Source organism: Dipodomys merriami, unplaced genomic scaffold, assembly GCF_024711535.1.
Source record: "Dipodomys merriami isolate MVZ:Mamm:240054 unplaced genomic scaffold, mDipMer1.0.p SCAF_14, whole genome shotgun sequence".
Classification (NCBI taxonomy): Eukaryota; Metazoa; Chordata; class Mammalia; order Rodentia; family Heteromyidae; genus Dipodomys; species Dipodomys merriami.
The window spans coordinates 39,750,878-39,773,190 of record NW_027202715.1 but is presented as its reverse complement, the minus strand read 5'-3'; the positions used below and the strand labels follow the sequence as shown (position 1 = coordinate 39,773,190).

Genomic DNA, 22,313 nt, shown 5'->3' with positions numbered 1-22,313 from the left:
TTGGTTCCTCAGTACCACATAAACAGAAAAAGCCAGAAGTAGTGATGTGGCTCAAGTGGTTGAGTGCTAGCCTAGAGCAAAAGAAGCTCAGGGCTGGGCGGCGGTGGCTCACACCTGTAATACTAGCTACTCAGGTGGTTGAGATTTGAGGATCGCATTTCAAAGCCAGCCTGGGTAGGAAAGTCCATGAAACACTTATCTCTCCAATAAAACCACCAGAAAACCAGAAGTGGCGCTGTGGCTCAATGGGTAGAGCGCTCGCCTTGAGCTGAAGAGCTGAGGGACGCCCCACGACTCACACACACACACACACACACACACACACACACACACACACACACACACACACACACACACACACACACACACACACACACACACACACACACACACACACACACACACACACACACACACACACACACACACACACACACACACACACACACACACAAAAGAAGCTCAGGGACAGTGCCCAGGCCCTGAGTTTAAGCCCCAGGACTGGCAAAAATAAAAATAAATAAATAAATACTATTTTTGCTTTATGCTATGTCATGTATACCTAAAGAGCTCAAAACAATAAAAAACTAAACAAAAAATGGACAGATCCTGCCAAGTACCAGGAACTATGCAGGTGTGAGAGCCCGAAAAGCCAAGCTATGAGACCTGAGAAAGGCTTGGGAGTTTGGAAGGCCTTCTCCCAACTTACTATCAGAGGACTGAGAGTTTCCTGGAAAGGTCAATCAGTCCTGGCTTAACAGGAATTCAGATTTCTATCCTGGGGATGGCTAATTCTACCCTGGACTGCCTGGTAGCCTTGGGGTAGACTAAGGTTTATGCAAATTGAAAAATGTTCACTGTTTAGCTCTCACACCCAGCATAAGGAAGTCATCTACCATTTGTATACAAAATATTGTCATATGTTGATGTTTATACCTTACTTTCTGCACATACTTCCCTGTATGAAACCAATAGAAAACCTTGGTGAGTGGAACCTTGGGATCTGAAGCTGGCAGAAGGCTACATACAGGTCCCATAGTACTCCAATCCTCAATGCCACGGTCTGGTCTTCATTACTGGCCTGAGGCAGATTAAGGAGCACGCAGAGGGTTGCAATGTACAGGTGCGTTTATGTGGAGTTTCTCACTTAATCCTTTTTTTTCCCTGCCAGTCCTGGGGCTTGAACTCAGGGCCGGGGTCCTGTCCCTGAGCTTCTTTTGCTCAAGGCTAACATTCTACCACTGAGCCACAATGCCACTTCTGGCTTTTTCTGTTTATGTGGTGGTACTGAGGAATCAAACCTAGGACTTCATACATACTAGGCAAGTACTCTACCACTAAGCCACATTCCCACCCTACTTAATCCTCATAAACTAGTAAAGTCACATGTTGTCCTATGACTTTGGCAATATGAACATATGGTATCACTGTCCACATGAGAGAGAAGATGCTCAAAAAACACAACTGAATGGATGGCACGGCTCAAGTGGTAAAGCATCATCCATGAGCAAGAAAGCTGAATGAGAACATAAGGTCCTGAGTTTAAGCCCAAGTATCAGCACGTGTGTGTATGTACGCGCGCACGCGCGCACACACACACACACACACACACACACACACACGCACGCACACACACGCACGCACACGCACACATAATGCACCTGTGTGAACATGAGACTTGAAATGGAAGCATGTAAGTGAGGAGGGTAATGTGAAACGCTCCACTATAACTTCTAACCTAGCATTTTCCATCTTACTATTCCAGGTCCTAGCTTGCTCATCCTGTGTCAAAAAACATCTAAATTGGGAAATGGAACCAGGACATCTTTTGGACTAGGTTTCAAATTAGCTATCAAAGAAACTACTGGTTCCCCCAGTCTGTTCCTCTTTCTTCACAAAACCCAACACCCTTGATTGTTAGCTAGGCAAGATAAAGACTATAGTCCCCAGCCACTATTGGAGCTGCATTCTAACAATGGACAGTAGGTAGAAATATCTGGTGCAACTTCTGGGAAGGATCCTGAAGAGTGGAGACACAGTTTCTTCCTTTCTGTCTTCCAACTGGATGAGATGACATCTGCAGCTTGAGCAGCCATCTTGGAGGATAAAGTAGAAACCACCTATTAAGCATGGCTGAATCCCAGATGACCTGAAATGCCATATCAGCTGACAGACTTCCTTTAACATGAGAGATAAATGAACCTTTTCTCAAGTCACTGTTATTTAACAATGTCTCATACATAGACAAATTCAAACACTAACCAAAATAGTACCAGAAAAGAGAAACGAGCAGTTCAGATAACTAACTTTGAGGCCGCAGAGCAGTGTGGTTAGGATCATGACTACCAAAGCCTATATGCTTGGCTCTCCTATTTCCTAGCTCTGAGACTATGGGCAAGTGAGGTACACTATGTGCCTCACTTTTGTTACCTGTGGGAAAAATATAAGTGTCCTCTCTGGAGGGTAGTGATGAGGGTTGAGTTAGTAGTTGTAAAGCACTTAAATTGGACCTGGTATATGGCAAATGTTAAGTATTTAAATAAATACATTTGTTCATTGCTGCACTATTCACAATAGCCAAGTTATGGAAACAGCCCAGATGCCCTACAATGGATGAGTGAGTCCAAAAAAATGTGGTACCTATACATAATGGAATTTTACACAGCCATTAGAAAGAATAATGTTATGTCATTTGCAGGGAAACGGATGGACCTCATGTTAAATGATGTAAGCCAAGCTCAGAAAGACGGTGCATGTTTCTTCTCATATGTGGAAGCTAGATCTAAAATATACTGGGGCATGATAAATTATACAAGACTCTAGGCATTCACACATAGTGAGACCAAAGGAGGATATTCTTTTTTTTTGGGGGGGGGGTGGGGGGTCCAGTTGTGGAGCCTGAACTCTGGGCCTGGGCGCTGTCCCTCACCTCTTCAGCTCAAGGCTAGCGCTCTACCACTTGAGCCACAGCGCCACTTCCGGCTTTTTTCTTTTTGCTTATGTGGTGCTGAGGAATCAAAACCAGGGCCTTATGCATGCAAGGCAAGCGCTCACCACTGAGCTACCTTCCCAGCCCAAGGAGGATTTTTTTTTTTTGGTGGGGGAGGGAGGTCTGGTCATGGGGCCTGAACTCTGGGCCTGGGAACTGTCCCTCAGCTCTTCAGCTCAAGGCTAACGCTCTACCACTTGAGCCACAGCACCACGAACCCAGGGCCTCAGGCATGCAAGGCAAGTCCTCTACCACTGAGCCCTTAAGGAGTTCCCAGACCCTAAGGAGTATATTCTTAAGGGAGGGACACAAAGATACAATGCCTATGTGCCTCTAATCATATAAAAAAATATTTATTGCCTGGCACCTGTGGCTTAGGCCTGTGATCCTAGCTACTCAGGAGTCAGAGATCTGAGAACCACTGGTCAAAGCCAGCCAAGCCAGGAAAGTCTGAGACACTCTTATCACCAACTAACCACCAGAAAACCAGAATTGGCACTGTGGCTTAAAGTGGTAGAGTAATAGCCTTGAGTAATAAAGCTCAGGTATAGCACCCAGGTCCTGAGTTCAAGCCCATGACAAAGAGAAAATAATAATTATTATTATTGAAATGAACTCCAGGAAATGGAAACAAGAGGTTTTTTTATTCATTGTTGTTTTTGTTTTCTTTCTTTTTTTGTCATTTATCTATCTTTGGGAGGGTAAGGTGAAGCACAGTAATGGAGGGACAAAGGGCAAACTAAGGCAGCAGTAGTACTCACTAGACACCATGTTTAAAAGGAACCATACAACCTGTGAGTGGAGATGGAAGGGAAAAACTGGGAGAGTGCAAAGGAAGAGGTGACACTGTTAAAAAAGAAATGTACTCTTAGCTGGGTGCTGTGGTTCACACCTGTAATCCTAGCTACTTAAAAGGCTGAGATCTGAGGATCTTAGTGTGAAGTCAGCCTCAGCAGGGAAGTCATGAGATCTCTTTTTTTTCTTTTTGGTTGGTCATGGGGCTTGAACTCTGGGCCTGGGTGCCGTCCCTCAGCTCTTCAGCTCCAGGCTAGCGCTCTACCACTTTAGCCATAGAACCACTTCCAGTTTTGTGAGTGGTTTATTGGAGATAAGAGTCTCACGGACTTTGCTGCCTAGGCTGGCTTTAAACTGAGATCCTCAGATCTCAGCCTCCAGAGTAGCTATGATTACAAGCATGAGCTCCCAGTGGCAGGTAGTCAAGAGATTCTTATCTCCAATTAACCTCTAGAAAAAGGGAAGTGATGCCGGCGCCAGCGGCTCACACCTGTAATCCTAGCTACTCGGGAGGCTGAGATCTGAGGATCACAGTTCAAAGCCAGCCTGGGCTGGGAAAGTCGGGGAGACTTATCTCCAATAAACCACTAGATAACCAGAAGTGGTGCTGTGGCGCAATGGGTAGAGCGCTCGCCTTGAGCTGAAAACTGAGGGATAGTTCAAGCCTCAGGACCGACCAAAAGAAAAAGAAAAAAGAAAAGGGGAAGTGGAGTTGTGGCTCAAAGTGGTACAGAACTAGTCTTGATCAGAAAAGCTCAGGAGCAGCATCCAGAGTTCAAGCCCTATACCAAAAAAAAAAAAAAAAAAAAGCAAGAAAAAAGAAATGTACTCGTACTTTTTTTTTTTTTTTTTTTGGGGGTCCGGTCCTGGGGCCTGAACTCTGGGCCTGGGCACTGTCCCTCAGTTCTTCAGCTCAAGGCTAGCACTCTACCACTTGTGTACTCGTACTCTTTACCTAACTTATGTAACTGTAGCCCCTTTGTATATCACTTTTATAATAACAATAAAAATGTAAGACGCTAAAAAAAAATACATACATTTAGAACAGAGTCAAAAGTGACAATATCAACTACAGGGAGTCTGTGGACTAGTCTCAAGCACATTTTCCTCAGTGGGAGCAAGACACTCAAATTAGTTTTTCCAGAGCATCTGGTATATTGATTTTCCCTCTAACAAGAATAGTAGCGAGGAAATTTTGGAGCTCTGATCTTGACCATCACTAAAAACATAACTGTGGTCTGTCCTCTGTGCATGTACAAAAGAGACAGTACTTTACCTGCCAGGGAGGGAAAGTTTAGAGATCCTATTACTTCCAGAGTACCAGATCACTTCTCAGCTGACCTGACATACTTCCTAGAGAGTTGTAACAGTGTCATGAAAGAAAAAAAAAAAGTTTTCCTCCTCCTGTACCTAACAAAGGTAATTTTAAGCCCATTCTTTCATCAGCAGACACATTAACTGACACCCATACAAAAACCCTAACTCCTGTCTTAAATTTTGTTTTCAAAAAAGATGAAAGCATCGTGTGTGTGTGTGTGTGTGTGTGTGTGTGTGTGTGTGTGTGTGTGTGTGTGTGTGTGTGTGTGTGTATTTTGCTAGAAATTAAACCTGAGGCCCTGAGCCACATCTTCTGCTTTTGTTGACTCAGGACATTCACCTTTCTTCACTTCTAGAAATGAAGCTCCCATTGGAGCTTCCAAGCTCCCTTACTCAAAGATCTTGGAAAGAATGATTCCCCTCAAAGTTTTCCCCAAACAGTTTATGTGAACAGAGCTGACAGTAGAATTGCTCTCAGGTTCTTGATAGCTCAGGGACAACTCTGGATGAAAAATGCATTATTCAGTGAACTTGACCAAGTGTTACAAGTTATAGTCAATCCTGCCCATTCACGATTCCTCTGGCAAAACAGCACACTGACCACCTACAGCATTCAAACAGAAGTGAAGGGAGGTTTTAAGGGCACTCTGGCAGTTATTATTTTAATCTGTATAACAATAACACATTTGGCCAAAGAACCATTTCTGGTACCTCTGGAGATTTCAAGAGAAGACTTGATTGGTTGATTGATTGATTGATTGATTGATTTTGGCCAGTTCTGGGGCTTGAACTCAGGCCCTGGGCACTGTCCCTGAGCTTCTTTTGCTCAAGGCTAGCTAGTGCTCTACCACTTGAGCCACCTGGCCACTTCTGGCTTTTCCTGTTTATGTGGTACTGAGGAATGGAACCCAGGGCTTCATGCATGCTAGGCAAGCACTCTACCCCTAATCCACATTCTCAGCCCCAACTTAATGATTTTGACCCTCTATTCTTCCAATGATATCTCTGGTTTGATCGGAGACAAATGCCTTAAATTCCTCTGCAATTTTAAAAGGATAAAGGGTCACGTCTCAGCTTCCCTGATCATCTTATGCCCTATCCCATCCCATCTCCACCTCCTTTTACACACACACAGAGGGCAAAATAAAGGTCAGCAAAATGCTGCTCTAACTGCAAAGTAAAGTACGGGCAGTCCTGGAAGAGAAAGTAAAAGATAGCTGATAGTCCTGTGTTTTTAGAAACTCCATCTCATAAAAGGAGGAACCACAGAGAATGATTTGAACCTTTTCCCAGAGCGCTAACCAGGCCAGATGAAACTGGGGAATCCACCCACGCTATCACCCATGACTGTGAACAAGCGAGCTCCAGCTGTGGCAAGAAGACAGCCCCACCGCTCAGGCTGGAACTGAATCCAGCAAAAGAGCTACAAACTACTCCAGTCTAAAAAGAAAACAGGCCCAAAGCCTCACATCTGGAGGCCGATGATGGGATGAAGCTGAATCTACTAAAAAGCAGCATCTGCCCCGCGCCTCCCGGTCCGGGGGCCAGATTACCACACCACACTGCCCGGCCCCGGGCTTGTATCTGGCCAATTTCCCCTTTTCTTTTTCCGCTCACGCCTTCGCCACTAAACAAGGTTCAGATTTATTTCTCCGTTCCTCCGAGTTTCCAAGTCCTCGGAGACATCCCACCATCCCGCTTGGGGCTGGCAGAGGGAAGTTCCTCTCCCTCGCAGCCTGTCCATCCTCCTCCTCCCCCGGTCCCCACCAACCCCAAACTGCTCCCGACCCCCGCCTGCCCCCGCCCCGCGGTGCCCGCCCCCGCTCTCACCCCCTGCAGGTCCTTGACGAAATAGCTTCCGCTGGAGCCCTGGTAGATGCGCTCCGGGAAGATGCCGCGCTCGATGGCCAGCTCGGCCTGCTGCACCACCACCTCGAACTCGGGGTCGTCCGGGAACTCGTTCCTCTCGCGGTGGGCCTGCGCGGTGTGCGCCGCCACCGCGGCCTGGGCGGCCAGGGCTTGGGCCTGCGCCGCCACCGTGTGGGTCTGACCCTGGGCCGCTGCACCCCGGGCCCGGTCCAGCAGCGGCTGCCGCTCCCGATCGTGGCCCGGCGAGCTCGGCGGAGAGGGACCCGAGCCGGCCGCCACCGCCACGCGGACCGCGCCCCCCGGCACCTGCGGAAAGTAAGTGCCCGAACCCGATGGGCAGGTGTACTCCGGGGGTTGGGCCCGCTCGGGGGACACTAGTGGGCTCTTCTCGTCCATCCCTCAGGCCGCCGGCTCTGGGTCCCGGCGCGTTCCACACAGCCGAGCTGGCGGCCACAACCAATCCGTGTTCCTCCCCTCCTCCCGCCTGGCCAACCCGGGCCCGGCACACGCGTGGCCCCGCCCCCATCCAACCCTGTTTACTTGGCTGCGAGTAAGCACTGCCCCTCGCGCGCACACAGTGGCCAATCAGAAGCTGCTCCTGCGCAATCGCGGCCTCAGCATTTTAATCCTGTCACCTTCCGTGAAGACTGCGCATGTTCCAGAAGCCAAACCTGGGTCAGCCCCGCCCTTTAATTCCAATTGGTTGGCGAGGCTTGGTTGCTTTCCTAGCATCCTGCCTATGGGTCACTATTTGAGTGCCTGCTGGTTGTGAGACTGGCAAGGGGGAAAAGAAAGGCATTTCTTTGGTATGAGTACTGGGGCTTGAACTCAGGCCTTCACGCTTTCTCTTGGCTGCATTTTTCGCTTCCAGGCTGGCGTTCTATCGCTTGAGCCAGAGCTCCACTTCCGGCTCCTTGCTGATTAATTGGAGATGAGAAACTCATGGACTTTTCTGGTCAGGCCGGCTTCAAGCCTCGATCCGCCGAGAGTGGCGACTGTGACAGAGGTGAGCCATCAGTGCCTTGCAAAAGTGTCATTTTAGGATCACTAATTGATCACCTAAGTTCTAAGTGTTGGAGAGACAGTAGTGAAGCAAAGAAACATCGCTCTCTGTACTTGTAACAAAGGGAGAGGGCGGGCCTTTTTTGTTTGTTTAATCCCAATCCAAAAGCTCTAAATTTCTGTGAGACCAAAAAAATCCAAGGCTTTATTTGCCAATGTAAGCCCTCAGTGTCTAGACACAGTAGTCCACAGTATTTTGGTGGAAAAGAGAAGGAAGATTATAGCTCCCCTCATTCTGTTGAAAAACAGCTCTCTGGGAGGTTATGTTGTTCTTTTCCTCAGAGCAAAAGAGCCAGATATCTATCTGGAACTCCATTAATAGGAAGTCTCCAGACTCAGCGAAGCCTGTGCTGAATCCAGAGGAAGTGTATAATTACTGAGAGGTAAACAGAGTTGCTAGAGGAAAGGAATGGAAGGTTAGTGCTGTGCAGAACATACAGCAACCTGCTTGACTGAGTGGGGGGAGTGGGGAGAAGAACTACCAAGGACCGAGGAAAAGCCAAGCAGAGGTACCTGGCATGTGAAAGGCCATAGGGAGCTTTCTAGAGCAGATCTTGCCCAAGGAAGTGGAGACCCAGGCACCCTGAAGTAATCCAGGAAATGTATATAGGTGGCATCTGAAGGAGGACAAATAGTTGGATATTTAAATCTATGGAATATTATACTATCCTTTGTATTGTTGTTGTTTGAAACTGGGACTCGAACTTGGAATCCGATGCTTCCTTCCTTTCTTTGGCTGATTGTCTTCCACCTGAGCTGTGCCACCGCCGCCTTTTTTTTGGTCAGTCATGGGGCTTGAACTCTGGGCCTGGGTGCTGTCTCTGAGCTCTTCAGCTCAAGGCTAGCTCTTTACTACTCGAGCCACAGCACCACTTCCAGCCTTTTCTGTTTATGTGGTGCTGAGGAATCAAACCCAGGACCTGATGAATGCAGGCAAGCACTCTACCACTGAGCCACTTTCCCAGTTCCCAACTGCCTTTTTATTTTTTTATTTTTTTTTATTTTTTTTTTTGGTCCGGTTGTGGGGCCTGAACTCTGGGCCTGAGCACTGTCCCTCAGCTCTTCAGCTCAAGGCTAGTGCTCTACCACTCGAGCCACAGCGCCACTTCCGGCTTTTTTCTTTTTGCTTATGTGGTGCTGAGGAATCGAACCCAGGGCCTCAGACATGCAAGGCAAGCGCTCTACCACTGAGCCAACTTCCCAGCCCCCCAACTGCCTTTTAAAAAAAAAAAAAAAAAAAAATTTTACTGTGAGAATACCGTACAGAGGAGTTACAGTTACATGGGCAAGATAGCGAGTATATTTCTTTTTTTTTTTTAACTGTATTTTTTTTGTCTTTTCTTTTTTGGTACTGGGGATCGAACCCAGGATGTTGCACTTGCTAGGCAAGCGCTTTGCCACTGAGCTACATCCCAGCCCATAATTTTTTTTTTTTTTTTGTCGGTCATGGGGCTTGAACTCTGGGCCTGGGCGCTGTCCCTCAGCTCTTGCTCAAAGCAAGCACTCTACCACTTGAGCCACAGCACCACTTCCGGATATTTCTTATCAAGCATTGTTGCCTCCTCTTTGTTTCCCCTTCCCATATTCCGCATATTCCCTCCCTCCCCCACCCAGTCCTCCCTCCACCCACTACCAAAGTTGTAAAGTTCGTTTTGCAACATAAGGACTTGTACATCTCATTGTTGCAATGGGTCCACCTGTATCCCAACTAACTGCCTTTTTAAAGTGTGGGGTGAAGGCTGGGATGTAGCTCAGTGGCAAAGCTCTTGTCTAGTAAGTGCAACTTCCTGGATTCGATCCCCAGTACCAAAAAAGAAAAGACAAAAAAAAAATAAAGTTAAAGTGTGGGATGTAATGGTTAGAAGCAGGTATTTGGAATCAGAGACATTTAATTTGAATACTAGTTCTAAAATGACAATCATTTTTCACAAATTACTTCATCTCTCAAACCTGTTTTCCGCCTATAAAGTGAAAATGATCATCCTTATCTCACTTGATTAAACAAGAATATGCAATGTATATAAAGTACTTATGATGCTTATTATATAAAAAGGTACTCCACTAGTCTTTTGGTCACTGTTGAGGTAATTGTTAATGTTTTCATTGTTCTGCCCAAAGTAATCTCCAGACTAGAGGTATGGATTTTCACAAAAGACCATTAGTTACATGGTCACCAGTATTTCATAATCATTCCTGATTCAGATTATTGCCACAGCTCAGTACAAGTACTGAATTGAAAGAATTATTGTTCATTTGTATTTATAGGAATGTCTTAGGAATAGAGGAGCAGCTCAGTTGCTCAGTGTTAGTGCTTACCTAGCATGTTCTGGGTTCATTCCCCAATTTAAAAAATAAATAAATAAACCACTCTAGGCAAAAATCTATTTGAGTTCCACTGCTTCTTTCAATTAACAACTAATGCATTTCCTTTTGATGTCCAGACATCAAATAATTAAGTGATGTCTGCCTCTCATGTACCAGAACCCATAGCCACAAAAATGATATCTCGGTATCATTCATCTCATTTAACTCACAAACTTCAAGTTACAATCAAGGAGAGGTCCCAGTTTTAGAGCTCTCCCTGGAATTCTGAGGTTTTTTTTTCCTCTATGGAAACATTCTTGGAATGTATTTCTGTATATACCTCTTCAAATTTAATTTCTTTTTTACTGAACAGAGCCCAAATGTCCCCTATCACTTACCAAATGCTAAGTATGTACCAGGCATCATTTAAGTCCATTACTCAAAATGACTCACATTGAAACCCCTGTGATGTTGGAAACTGAGGCCTACAGAGGTAAAATAACTTGCCCATGATAGTGGCAGAGCTGGGCTCAAATCTAGGCAGCCTGGCTCTAGACTGGCACTATCCCTGGACTTCTTTGTGTTCACTACTACTTGAACCATAGCACCACTTCTGGCTTTTTTGAATAGTTTATTGGAGATAAGAGTTTCATGGATACTTTCCTCCCCAGGGCTTCATGAATGCTAGGCAAGCACTCTACCACTAAACCAGATTCCCAGTCCTCAAAGTATTATTTCTTTATACTTTGTAATATACAGTCTACATTCTAGTAACATCTATTTTCTTGACACTCCATTCTTTCGACAACTATAATTACATCTATAGTCAATACCACACAGTTTGGCATATTTAACTAATGAATGGACCACCGAATGGTAGTGCCAGATTGAATCTTTTTTTTTTTTTTTTTGGGTCCGGTCGTGGGCTTGAACTCTGAGCCTGGGCGCTGCCCCTCAGCCCTTCAGCTCAAGGCTAGTGCTCTACCACTTGAGCCACAGCGCCACTTCCGGCTTTTTTTTTTCTTATGGGTGCTGAGGAATTGAACCCAGGGCCTCATGCATGCAAGTCAAGTGCTTTACCACTGAGCCACCTTCCCAGCCCCCAGATTGAATCTTATACATTTGCTGATCCAATGTCATTTTACAGTCTTAATACCTTGCTCAAAATCGTTTACATTTAGTGACAGATGAAATTTGAATACAGAATACAAGTTTTTAAAGAAACTATTATTTATCTCACATTTTCATAATAATCCTGGAGAAATGCAATGGCTGTTACCTTTATTATTTTCTAGTCTACAAATGAAGAAACCTCAATCCACTAAAAGCAATTTGAAAAGCTGGGCACTGGTGGCACAAGGCTGAGATCTGAAGATCTCAGTTCCATGCCAGCCCAGGCAGGAAAGTCCATGAGACTGTTATCTCCAATTAACCACCAGAAAATCGGAAGTGGAGCTGCAGCTCAAAGTTGTAGAGCGCTAACCTTGGGCGAAAGCGCTCAGGGACAGCGTTCAGGCCCTGAGTTCAAGACCCAGGACCGACCAAAAACAATGGATCTGGGTAATGACAACACATTATAAGGAATGCCACAAATATCTTGATACCACATTGCTAGGCATGGGATTATTAAGGGTCAGTTGCCCTGCCTAGCACATTAAAAATTACAAATCCACCTCTACAGCAGATTTCTGTCCTTAAACTCAGCAACCAGGCCTTTACAAGCCTGAAGGATGGGAGCTAGTGGTAACATAGACACGTTTGGTCTTATTTGGGGTTAATTTTGTGGGGGGGGGGGCTGTCTCCGCCGCGCGAGACCAGCGTCCTCCGTGTCTGTGGAGTTGGTGAGGTGGGATCACAGCCCCACCCTCTTGCTGACAGAGCCCCGCACCCAGATGGTGAGGAGAAGGAACGGGACCAATGGGGAGTGGCGTTTTTCCCGGTTGCCTAGGTAACAGCCAATTGGCAGCGGGAATGGAGCTCAGTGCAGCCGCCCAGGATGGCGGCGTCCAGAGGGGCTGATGGTGGAGGTGGTGGAGTGGAAGGCAGCCGTGGGGAGCCGGGCAGAGCCAAGGCCCAGGTCCCTGGAGCCCCGCGTCTGGGCGCGACACTCGTTCGGAAAGGTCGAGCCCAGGTGGGCTGATGGCCCCGGTGGGAGGGAGCCACACGAATGGGTCAGCCCGGGAGGGGCGGCGAGGCGAGTGGGAGAGAGCCGCCCGGGCTCGAGGCGCAGCGCTGTCACGGCACGCGCGCCCCTGGCAGCTGCTCGGGCGGGTCCGACCCCGGTTTCCAGCTGATCGAGAGGCCCGGGAGAGCCATGGCACCCGAGCTGGGTGGGGGCCGGGGGCTCTAGGGAATGGCTGACCTGGGTGTTCTGGGAGAGAAAGCAGACCCAGGCAGAGGAAGGTAGGAGAGAGGCTGGAATGCCAGAAAGCGGCGGGAGCCAGTGTGGCCTCGTGGAGGTCTAGGGCTTTGTCTGCTCTGGGGAAGCCGCTTCCGCATTGGGGGAGAATCCTCTCACATACTGAGCTTTGAAGATGGGGTGCCTCAGTTACTTGATAGGTGGCATCCTAGCAGCTCAGCATCTCCCACCAGCTTAGGTCCCAACGTAACTGCTGTATTAGACACCAATCCAGGCATTCTACTGTTCTGACAGTATTATCCCCAGTCCTCACTGCCAAGCTATCGTGTGTGTGTGTGTGTGTGTGTGTGTGTGTGTGTGTGTGTGTGTGTGTGTGTGTGTGTGTGTGTGTGATTTGTTTTTCTGGAGATACTGGGATTGAACTCAGGGACTTATACTTGCTAGGAGGAGTTGTATCACTTTGAACCACACCCCCTATCCCTTGTGATATTTTTAGAAACCTTTCTGGTACCAACTGTTTTCTTTTTCACCTCGAATCTAATCATCCCACGGTCTTCCTGAATAAGACCTTTATATAGTGAATGATACAATTGTTTACTTTTCAAAAGAAGGAAAGTAGGATTAAAGTTATAATTTTAAAAGACTATTTTATTCCCAGTAGGGAGTGGGAGGGCAAGAGGGGACAGCAAACAAGAAAAAAAAAAAACTCTATCTCATTTATAAACCTATAGAGTATTTGAGTTTTTGTTTTTGTTTCCTAAAAAACTTAATCCTTGTTCATCAGAACTTTCGTTTTCACCTATTTAGGATTCAAAAAGCCTAAAATGCTTTCTTTTGTGTAAAAGAACTTTTATAACTGTCATATCCTAGGAGAGGTGGCTTTGGGGAACAATTTGAAAATGTATGTGGGTAGTTAAGGAACTGCCTCTAAATACTAGTAGCTAACTGAAAATCTATTCCCCTTGTGTTATTATTCCCTTCCCCACCACTCACAAGGTTGATGCTTTAGTACTTGAGCCACAGCTCTACTTCCAGATTTTTGGTGGTTAATTGGGGGAGATAAAAGTCTCACAGATTTTTCTGCACAGGCTGGCTTCAAACTTGGATCCTCAGATGTCAGCCTCCCAAGGAGTTAGGATTACAGACATGAATCCCTAGTATCCAGCCAAGTTTGATTTTTAAAGAATTGAAAAAAAATAACACCACCATGTAAATGTCTTGTCTGTATTCTATAATATCTCAGATGAAATGTGGATTCATTTCTGGGAGATGGAATCATAAAGGTTCCTTAATTGAGGCTTGGTTCCTGGGCTAGGATGATTCAAACTGGAAGAGCACATGATCTCTCCATTTGGCGTGGCTTCCTCATTGCATTGGAGCTTTGGATAGTTGGACTGCTTTACTGGTGGATCAGGACTCCAATTGTGCATATGGAAGTCAGCTAGGTGGAAGTCACATCACCTTATGTGACAAAACCTTACAACACCCATCACTTTCCAGTAGCGTAGTATTGTTTAAAACTTAAGAAGCCTATTCTGATTCCAGAGAGAGAAGTTGAGACTATCCTTTGATGGGTTAATGTCACAGTCAGATTATAAAAGCATGTGTAAGAGGAGAAACTATTGCACACACATTTGGTTTTTTGTTTTTGTTTTTGTTTTGGGTCCAGTCCTGGGGCCTGAACTCTGGGCCTGGGCGCTGTCCCTCAGCTCTTCAGATCAAGGCCAGTGCTCTACCACTTGAGCCACAGCACCACTTCCGGCTTTTTTTTCTTTTTGCTTATGTGGTGCTGAGGAATCAAACCCAGGGCCTCGGCATGCAAGGCAAGTGCTCTACCACTGAGCCACCTTCCCAGCCCCTGCACACACATTTGAAAAATACAATCTGTGACATTCAGTAATAAGAAGATAACTTTTTACCAGTTGTTGTGGCACAGCCCATATTCCCAGTACTCTGGAGGTGAAGGCCTAAGGATTAAGTTCAAGACAAACCTAGATTGTACAGTAAAACTCTTGTCTTTGAAATAAATAAAGTGTAAACCCAAGATCTGATATCACACACACACACAAAATGTAGTTAGGCTTACATCTTAAGGGCATGTATAGTAAATACTTTGGCTGTTGAGCATCCTCATACTAAAGAAATATTCCCTTCTGTTTTGTTTTGTTTTTTTCCAGGGACTCTTTACCAGTCCATTTGAAACAGGGTGGGATGCTACCCTGGAAGTTTCAAGTAAAGTAAATAAATATACCTCAGTCCCTGTGTACCCATTGTGGCTCTTCAAATTCTACTATAGTAACTCTTTCCATCTTTTTTTTTTTCTTTTTTTTTCTTTTTTTTTTGTCGGTTGTGGGCTTGAACTCTGGGCCTGGGCGCTGTCCCTTAGCTCTTCAGCTCAAGGCACTTGAGCTACAGCGCCACTTCCGGTTTTCTGGTGGTTTATTGGAGATAGGAGTCTCACGGTCTCTCCTGCCCGGGCTGGCTTTGAACCGCAATCCTCAGATCTCAGCCTCCTGAGTAGCTAGGATTACAGGCGTGAGCCACCAGCGCCCGGCTTCTTTTTTTTTTTTCTAATGCTAGTACTGGGACTTGAACTTAAGGCCTTACTCAAAGTTGATGCTCTATCACTTGAGCCACAGTTCCACTTCTGTTTTTTTACTGGTTAGGTAGAGAATAAGAGTTTAAATGGCTGGCTTCAAACCATGGTCTTCAGACCTCAGTCTCTTGGGTAACTAGGATTATAGATGCGAGCCACCATTATCTGACCACTCTCCAAATTTTAAGTAGATTAGTTATCTACTACCAAATACTTAAAGGAAATGCCTTTATCTTTAAGTTTTCATAGTTACAGATTTAGTTTTAAGATAGCCTAGTTATAGTCTGGAGGTGTAGCTCAAGTGGTAAACTAAACTGCCTAGCAAGTTTGAGGCCCTCAATTCAAACTTTAGGATCACTAAAAGTAAAAGTATGTTTTTTAAGGCTTTGTTGTGATATTTTGTAGAAGGTAGCAGCCTTTTAGATTCCAATGAATGTGTTTTGAATGAATTAAATATTTCTAATTTGTACCATCGGTCGACCTTTAATGCTGTGTCTTAATTTGTTGTAGAAACAATCAAAGATTGGCAGAAGGTTACTGAATTACTCAACTGAACTAAGAAGAATTTTCTTCTGCAATTCTGATGGGAAACTGTTTCTCTTCCTCTCATTAATGTTGTATTTGCAGTAGAGTCATATTGACCTCCACCCCAGCATGCTCTGATGCCAGGCTGACGATAAGAGGCTTGTGAGCCTGAAATCGGATGCTGACCCCATGGGACATTGATAGGACAGAGAGGGCACAGCAGTCACTAACTGTGCATCACCTCTGTGAAAATAGGCCCTGGAGATTTGGAAAGGTTAGTACAGGACTTGGGGGGGAAGGGTGCGGGGGGGAGGGGGGTAGATGGCCCTTCCCTAAAGATACTTTATTCTATATGAAGGATCTTAGACATAAAGTTGCCTTCTGGTGATTGGAGAAATTAGCAAGTGAGAATTACAAGTGAGCTCAACAGGTCTCAAAGAACCTCTGCAAAGCTGGCTGTTCTGTCCTTATGGAGCTAGAAAATATTTCTCCATTTTTGGATGCGAACCCAGGATGCTCAGGACTAATCTGGCCTTATGTCTGAAAATGAGAGCTTAGCGACAAGGCCTTGTCCTACAGAACGTGAAGAAGCTGCTCTGGGATCAGGTCAGGCTGTTGTCACATCAGTCCATTTCTGGGATATTAGAATAAAAAATGGCCAAAGTCAAGATATCCCATAGGGTACTGAAGAAGAACAAATAGGTAGCAACTATAGTTTGTTTTTCATCTACTTAATCTTTGCCTCATTAGTCAAATTTGCTAAATTGTTCTATTTCTAAGTCTTACTGAATTATGTTAGCTGTCTTTTTTTTTCTGTCCTGGGGCTTGAACTCAGGGCTAGAGCTCTACTTCCAGCTTCTTTTGGTAGTAATTGGAGATAAGAGTCTCATGGATTTTCCTGCTAGGGCTGGCTTCAAACTACAGACCTCAGATCTCTACCTCCTGAGTAGCTAGGATTTCAGGCATGAGCCACTGGCACCTCTCTGTTGTTATCAATCTTTTATACTGAACATGGACTTTAGAGAAGTTCCTGTTACAGTAAGTAAATATTTGAGTTTAGATGTCTCAGATGTAAATGTGGATGAAAATAAACCAACGTTTAGTGGGCAGGGCCAGGCAGCTTTCTAGGTACATTCATGTATGTTATTTAATTTAGTGTACCTGTCAACTCTGAAATAGGCCTATATCTGTATAGATGAGGAAACTGAGAAACAGAACACTTAATAGCTTGCCCAAGTTATTTAAACTCAGATATTTTTGTTGACAGTGTCCACAGTGCCGCTATCTTGTGCTTGGCAAGCATGATGGGGTAGGATGAGATGGGGTGGGACGGGCATGGCACAGGGTAGGACAGGATAAGATAGGCCTCTGCTAGATTTCTGTTTGAGCAGTGTAGCACCTGCCTCGAAAGTGTGAGGCCGGGCTGGGAAGGTGGCTCAGTGGTAAAGTGCTTGCCTTGCATGCATGAGGCCCTGGGTTCGATTCCTCAGCACCACATAAGTAGAAGAAGCCAGAAGTGGCGCTGTGGCTCAAGTGGTAGAGTGCTAGCGTTGAGCTGAAGAGCTGAGGGACAGTGCCCAGGCCCAGAGTTCAAGCCCCACGACCGACCAAAAAAAAAAGTGTGAGGCCCTGAGTTCCACTCCCCAGAACTGCTCAAGAGCTAATGGGTAGAGGAAGGAAGGAATGAACTCTGCACGTGCATGTGTGCACACCCGCTGCTACTGGGGCTTGAACTCAGGGCCTTGACACTGCCCCTTAGATGTTTGCTCAAAGCTGGTGCTCTACCACTTAAGCACAGCTCCACTTCCAGCTTTTTGGTCGTTAATTGGAAGTAAGAGTCTCATGGACTTTCCTGCCCAGGCTGGCTTTGAACCACAATCCTCAAATCTCAGCCTCCTGAGTAGCTAGTATTACATACATGTAATAGTTAATATTACAACCAGTGGTTTCTGGCTAAACTGCCTCTTAAAAGGAGGATCTGCCCCCAATCACATCACAAGGAGATGAATGAAAAATACCAGAGTACTTTTTCAGTCTACCAACTTACTACATCTCTTCCTTACAAGCATTTCTACCTACACTCAGCTTCTTCAACCCCCTCCTACTTCCTGTTGCAACATTCTCTTTCCTTAAATACTGCTTTGTCCACAAGTTCCCCAGAGCTCCCTCTTTCCTACTAGCTGCTGTGACATCTTTTGCATAGCCTTCAGAGATCTCCATGGTTGGCCTGACCTAAATGCAGAGAGGTAGTGCTGAAAGACTAGCTATAGTCAGGGAAGGATTATGTGTTAGTCCCAGCTTAGCCCCCAGCAAACTTTTTAACTACTCTGAGTTTCTATCTGTTCACTTAGAATATGAAGAAGTTTGGACTAGATCTGTGGGGTTCTTGTCAGATTTAATTAAGCTTTCAAGTGAGTATACAAATAGGTCTTCATCTGTAGTCAGACCAAGCTTTAATTTTCCATTGATTATTCCATGTATACATTGCTCTTTGTGCTTACATTCCCCACTTTCTCAATTGGGAATCAGGTTTGCTTTCTTCACTGCTTGTTTTAGGTTGTGCCATTATTTGTCTTTGTTAATCCCTGCCATCCATTAATTTCAGTGGGTCCAGTCAACTACAGTATAACTTCACTGAGAGATGACATTATTATTATTTATTTATTTATTTATTTTTGGTCAGTTGTGGGGCCTGAACTCTGGGCCTGGGCACTGTCCCTCAGCCCTTCAGCTCAAGGCTAGCACTCTACCACTTGAACTACAGTGCCAGTTCTGGCTTTTTCTGCTTATGTGGTGCTGAGGGATCGAACCCAGGGCCTCATGCATGGGAGGCAAGCACTCTACCACAGAGCCACCTTCCCAGCGAGACTACTATTTTATACATTAACTAAACTAACAAGGTAGATACTGAATGAATAGTTGTAGATTAAACCTCCCCTTCCATCCCAGGTCATAGAAAATAAGAACAAGCTGAAAACTTTTAAAACATAGCAGGATAAGAGTCATTGGGCAGGGGCTGAGAAGTTGGCTCAGTGGTAGAGCGCTTGCCTTGCATGCCTGAGGTCCTAGGTTCGATTCCTCAGCACCACATAAGCAAAAAGGAAAAAGCCAGAAGTGGCGCTGTGGTTCAAGTGGTAGGGCACTAGCCTTGAGCTGAAGAGCTGAGGGACAGTACTCAGGCCCAGAGTTCAGGCCCCACAACTGGACCAAAACAAGAGTCATTGGGCAGACACGGTGCTAATGTAGTGGTGTGGTAGTTGGAGAGGGAAGGTGTTTTTGTTATATGAACCCAAGGTAGTAAATAATAGGCTAGTAGAATGTATCCATGGGTGATGACGTTGCTCTCCATCCCTCCATCCAGTCCCTGAACTGCTTCTTCTGTTTATTTCCTACAGTTTTCACCCTTTTCTTCTATAACCTGTCATCATGACACTTACAAAAGGTTCCTTCACTTACTCCAGTGGGGAGGAATATCATGGAGAGTGGAAGGAAGGTAAGAAGGACCCACAGTGGCTTTCCAGGGATGAACACTTTGGCTAAAGGAAAAATACATGAAGATGGGAGCCAGGACTGGGAAGGTGGCTCAGTGGTAGAGTGCTTGCCTTGCATGCATGAGGCCCTCGGTTTGATCCTTCAGTACCACATAAGCAGAAAAAGCCAGAACTGGTGCTGTGGCTAAAGTGGTAGAGCACTAGCCTTGAGCTGAAGAGCTGAGGGACAGTGCCCAGGCCCAGAGTTCAGGCCTCATGACAGACCAAAAAAAAAAAAAAAAAAAAAAGATGGGTAGCCAACTTTTAGGTGCTTTATTTCCTGCAGAATTTAACTCTAACCAGTACTTTTGAACCATGATCCTCAGATCTCAGCCTCCTGAATAGCTAGGATTATAGGCATGAGTCAACGGCGCCCGGCTGTTTCCCCAGCTTTTAAACTATAATAATAGTACTGAGGCTGTCTTATAATAGTGAAGATTATATACAATAAATACAAAGTGCTTAGAAGGGTGGCTGGCACATAGAAAAGACACAATAAATGTTAGCTGTTGTTATTTTAAGAGTTAACATTCATATTTAGAGACCTGCTCCAAATCTGATGCTATGACTTAAAATGGGAAGTCCCAGAAGCTAAGTTTCTGGTGCCCGATTCTCCCCTGTTGCTCCCACAGTGTTTTTTCATTTTGTGGGTAGGGTAATGAAAAGTAGGAGATGCCAAGTAAGTGAGATGGGACCCTAAAGCTTCTCCATTCCAATCTGGCACCTGTCCTTCTCTCTGCTTAGGCCGCAGACATGGTTTTGGTCAGCTGCTGTTTGCAGATGGTGGCACCTACCTGGGTCATTTTGAAAATGGGCTCTTTAATGGCTTTGGGGTACTGACCTTCTCAGATGGCTCAAGGTGAGTATTAGTTTACCCCTTTCCCAGCTTTTAAACTAGAGAGGCTCTGATTTAAAAATAGGTCATTGGTGAATATCTGGTCAATCCTGAACTTGTCCCAGGCCCTGAAGAAAACAATAGCAGTTCTTTTATTGGTTTTTTTGTTTTTGTTGTTGTTGTTGTTGTTGTTGTTGCCAGTCCTGGAGCTTGAACTCAGGGCCTGGGCGCTGTACTTAAGCCTCTCTGTGCTCAAGGCTAGCATTCTGCCACTTGAGCCACAGCGCCACCTCAGGTTTTTTCTGTTTATGTGGTACTGAGGAATTGAACCCAGAGCTTCAGGCATACTAGTCAAGTACTCTTACTGCTAAGCCACATTCCCATTCCCTGGTTACTTTTTAAATAGATCTGAAATTGGAAATGTCAAGGAGATGAGTGACCTTCCATCCCACCTCCATTGACCTGAATCCATATTTTCTGAACTTTTCTGCTGGCTAGAGATAGGATAGGTGGGATGGGTGGAGCTCTGCACTTTGCCTCTTGGCTATATTAATTAACTCCTATAGGCAGCTGCTTGACTCAATTAGCCAGCACAAGGAACTTGCCTATAAAAGACTAACATCTTGGTGTCTCTACAGGTATGAGGGAGAGTTTGCCCAGGGAAAGTTTAATGGCGTTGGAGTCTTCATTCGACATGATAACATGACCTTTGAGGGGGAATTTAAAAATGGCAGAGTAGATGGTTTTGGTAAGTTTCAGCCTGGGGGATGATAATAACTGTGGTGAGGTGGAAATATACCTTCGTAGTTTAATTCCTTTGTGGATGTCCAGAAAGCTATAGTGGTTGTGCCCTCATGACTACTGTGCACTGAACTCACTAGTCGAGTATCAAGCTGATCCCTAAGGCCTTAATGCAGTTGTCTTATTTTTCCTTATTTCTTTGTCCTTCTCAAAGGCCTGCTGACCTTTCCAGATGGTTCTCATGGAATACCCCGCAATGAAGGTCTGTTTGAAAACAACAAGTTGCTGCGGCGTGAGAAGTGTTCTGCTGTGGTCCAGCGGGCTCAGAGTGCATCCAAATCTGCCAGAAATCTCACCGCCTGATGGGGCAGTAACCAGAGAAGTGTCGGGTAAAGCCAGTACACCCTTGTTCACTCCAGGTGAATTAGTGAACCAGATATGAGATGATATGACTGGAGCTAAAGCTTGTAAGGTGCCTGTCACCTGCCAATCAGGAATTCGGCCACAGGAAAGTGCCGAGGACTTTGACCAAGACCCTAAAGCAGTTGTTAGCAATGCTATCTTTCCCTGACCAAATGTGTCAGAGGACAGAGGAGCCATCTTTATTATTTATTTGTTCCTGTTCCTTGTTGCTAAGGCCTTGGGACCCAGTGCAAAAGTGCTGTGGCTCTCACTCCGTTTGCTGCCAAGTGATACAGAATCTTTTCATTCTGCCTACATTTGGGGCAGTTAATCCTATAGCGCCAACTTAGGGCCAGTAATTTGTGTTGTCCTAGAGAAATAAGGAAAAAAGGATAGGGGTGGCTTAGACAGTACAGTAGTTATATGCAAATCAAGGCCAGAGCTTTTCTTTTTGTTTGTTTGGTTTTTGTTTTTTTGTTTTTGTTTTTGTTTGGTCATTCGTGGGGCTTGAATTCAGGGCCTGGGTGCTGTCCCTAAGCATTTGTGCTCAAGGCTGGCATTCTACCACTTTGAGCCATGGCACCACTTCTGGTTTTCTGGAAGTTAATTGGAGATAAGAGTCTTACGAACTTTCCTGCCTGGGCTGGCTTTGAACCATGGTCCTCAGATCTCAGCCTCCTGAGTAGCTAGGATGACAGTGTGAGCCACCGGCGCCCGGCTTAAAGCTTTCCTATACACTACTTCCTTAATCGTTGCCGTTGAAGTCATAGCTCCAGGTTCCCACTTTGTCTGATCAGACTGATCTTTGTCTCTGCTTATTCCCTCTGTGAAGGAGTCAGTAAAATTGCTGTTTTCTTGTCCCTTGACTTTCCATGCTGTCTTCCTTACTTGAATTACAGTAGATAATCGAATCCCCACTTGTGCCTCTGTCCTTCCTTAAATGTCAGATAGGATCCCTTTATGAAATTAAAAGAAAATATTGTAAAAGT

The 22,313-nt window shown here is 45.4% G+C and overlaps 2 protein-coding genes across 4 annotated transcripts in view; one reads left to right on the top strand and one right to left on the bottom strand.

Moving 5' to 3' along the window:
* LOC138826193 (phosphatidylinositol 4-kinase type 2-alpha) overlaps positions 1-7,443 on the bottom strand; it is a 36,369-nt gene extending 28,926 nt beyond the window's left edge. Inside the window, exon 1 of the mRNA XM_070021350.1 lies at positions 6,932-7,443. Coding sequence (XP_069877451.1) covers positions 6,932-7,366 — 435 coding nt within the window. The 5' untranslated portion in view covers positions 7,367-7,443. The remainder of the gene's footprint in view (positions 1-6,931) is intronic.
* A 239-nt stretch (positions 7,444-7,682) lies between these two features.
* LOC138826192 (MORN repeat-containing protein 4) lies at positions 7,683-22,301 on the top strand. Of its 3 annotated transcripts, none has more exons than XM_070021347.1 (6): positions 7,683-7,976; positions 15,919-16,090; positions 19,212-19,309; positions 20,091-20,205; positions 20,820-20,929; positions 21,137-22,301. In XM_070021347.1, exons 3-6 carry the CDS (start codon positions 19,243-19,245, stop codon positions 21,283-21,285), a joined length of 441 nt encoding a protein of 146 aa, XP_069877448.1. In that variant the 5' UTR covers positions 7,683-7,976; positions 15,919-16,090; positions 19,212-19,242; the 3' UTR covers positions 21,286-22,301. The 3 variants fall into 3 exon arrangements, with proteins under 3 accessions (XP_069877448.1, XP_069877450.1, XP_069877449.1); XM_070021349.1 differs by lacking the exon at positions 7,683-7,976 and adding an exon at positions 12,209-12,231; XM_070021348.1 differs by lacking the exon at positions 7,683-7,976 and adding an exon at positions 12,334-12,467.
* Positions 22,302-22,313: the final 12 nt, after the last annotated feature.

Excerpts from the sequence above, each read along its gene's own strand:
- LOC138826192 (XM_070021347.1), top strand. The coding sequence starts at position 19,243 with ATGACACTTACAAAAGGTTCCTTCACTTACTCCAGTGGGGAGGAATAT. Across the intron at positions 20,206-20,819 it reads ACCTTCTCAGATGGCTCAAG|GTATGAGGGAGAGTTTGCCC; the intron begins GTGAGTATTAGT and ends GTGTCTCTACAG. Across the intron at positions 20,930-21,136 it reads TGGCAGAGTAGATGGTTTTG|GCCTGCTGACCTTTCCAGAT; the intron begins GTAAGTTTCAGC and ends TCCTTCTCAAAG.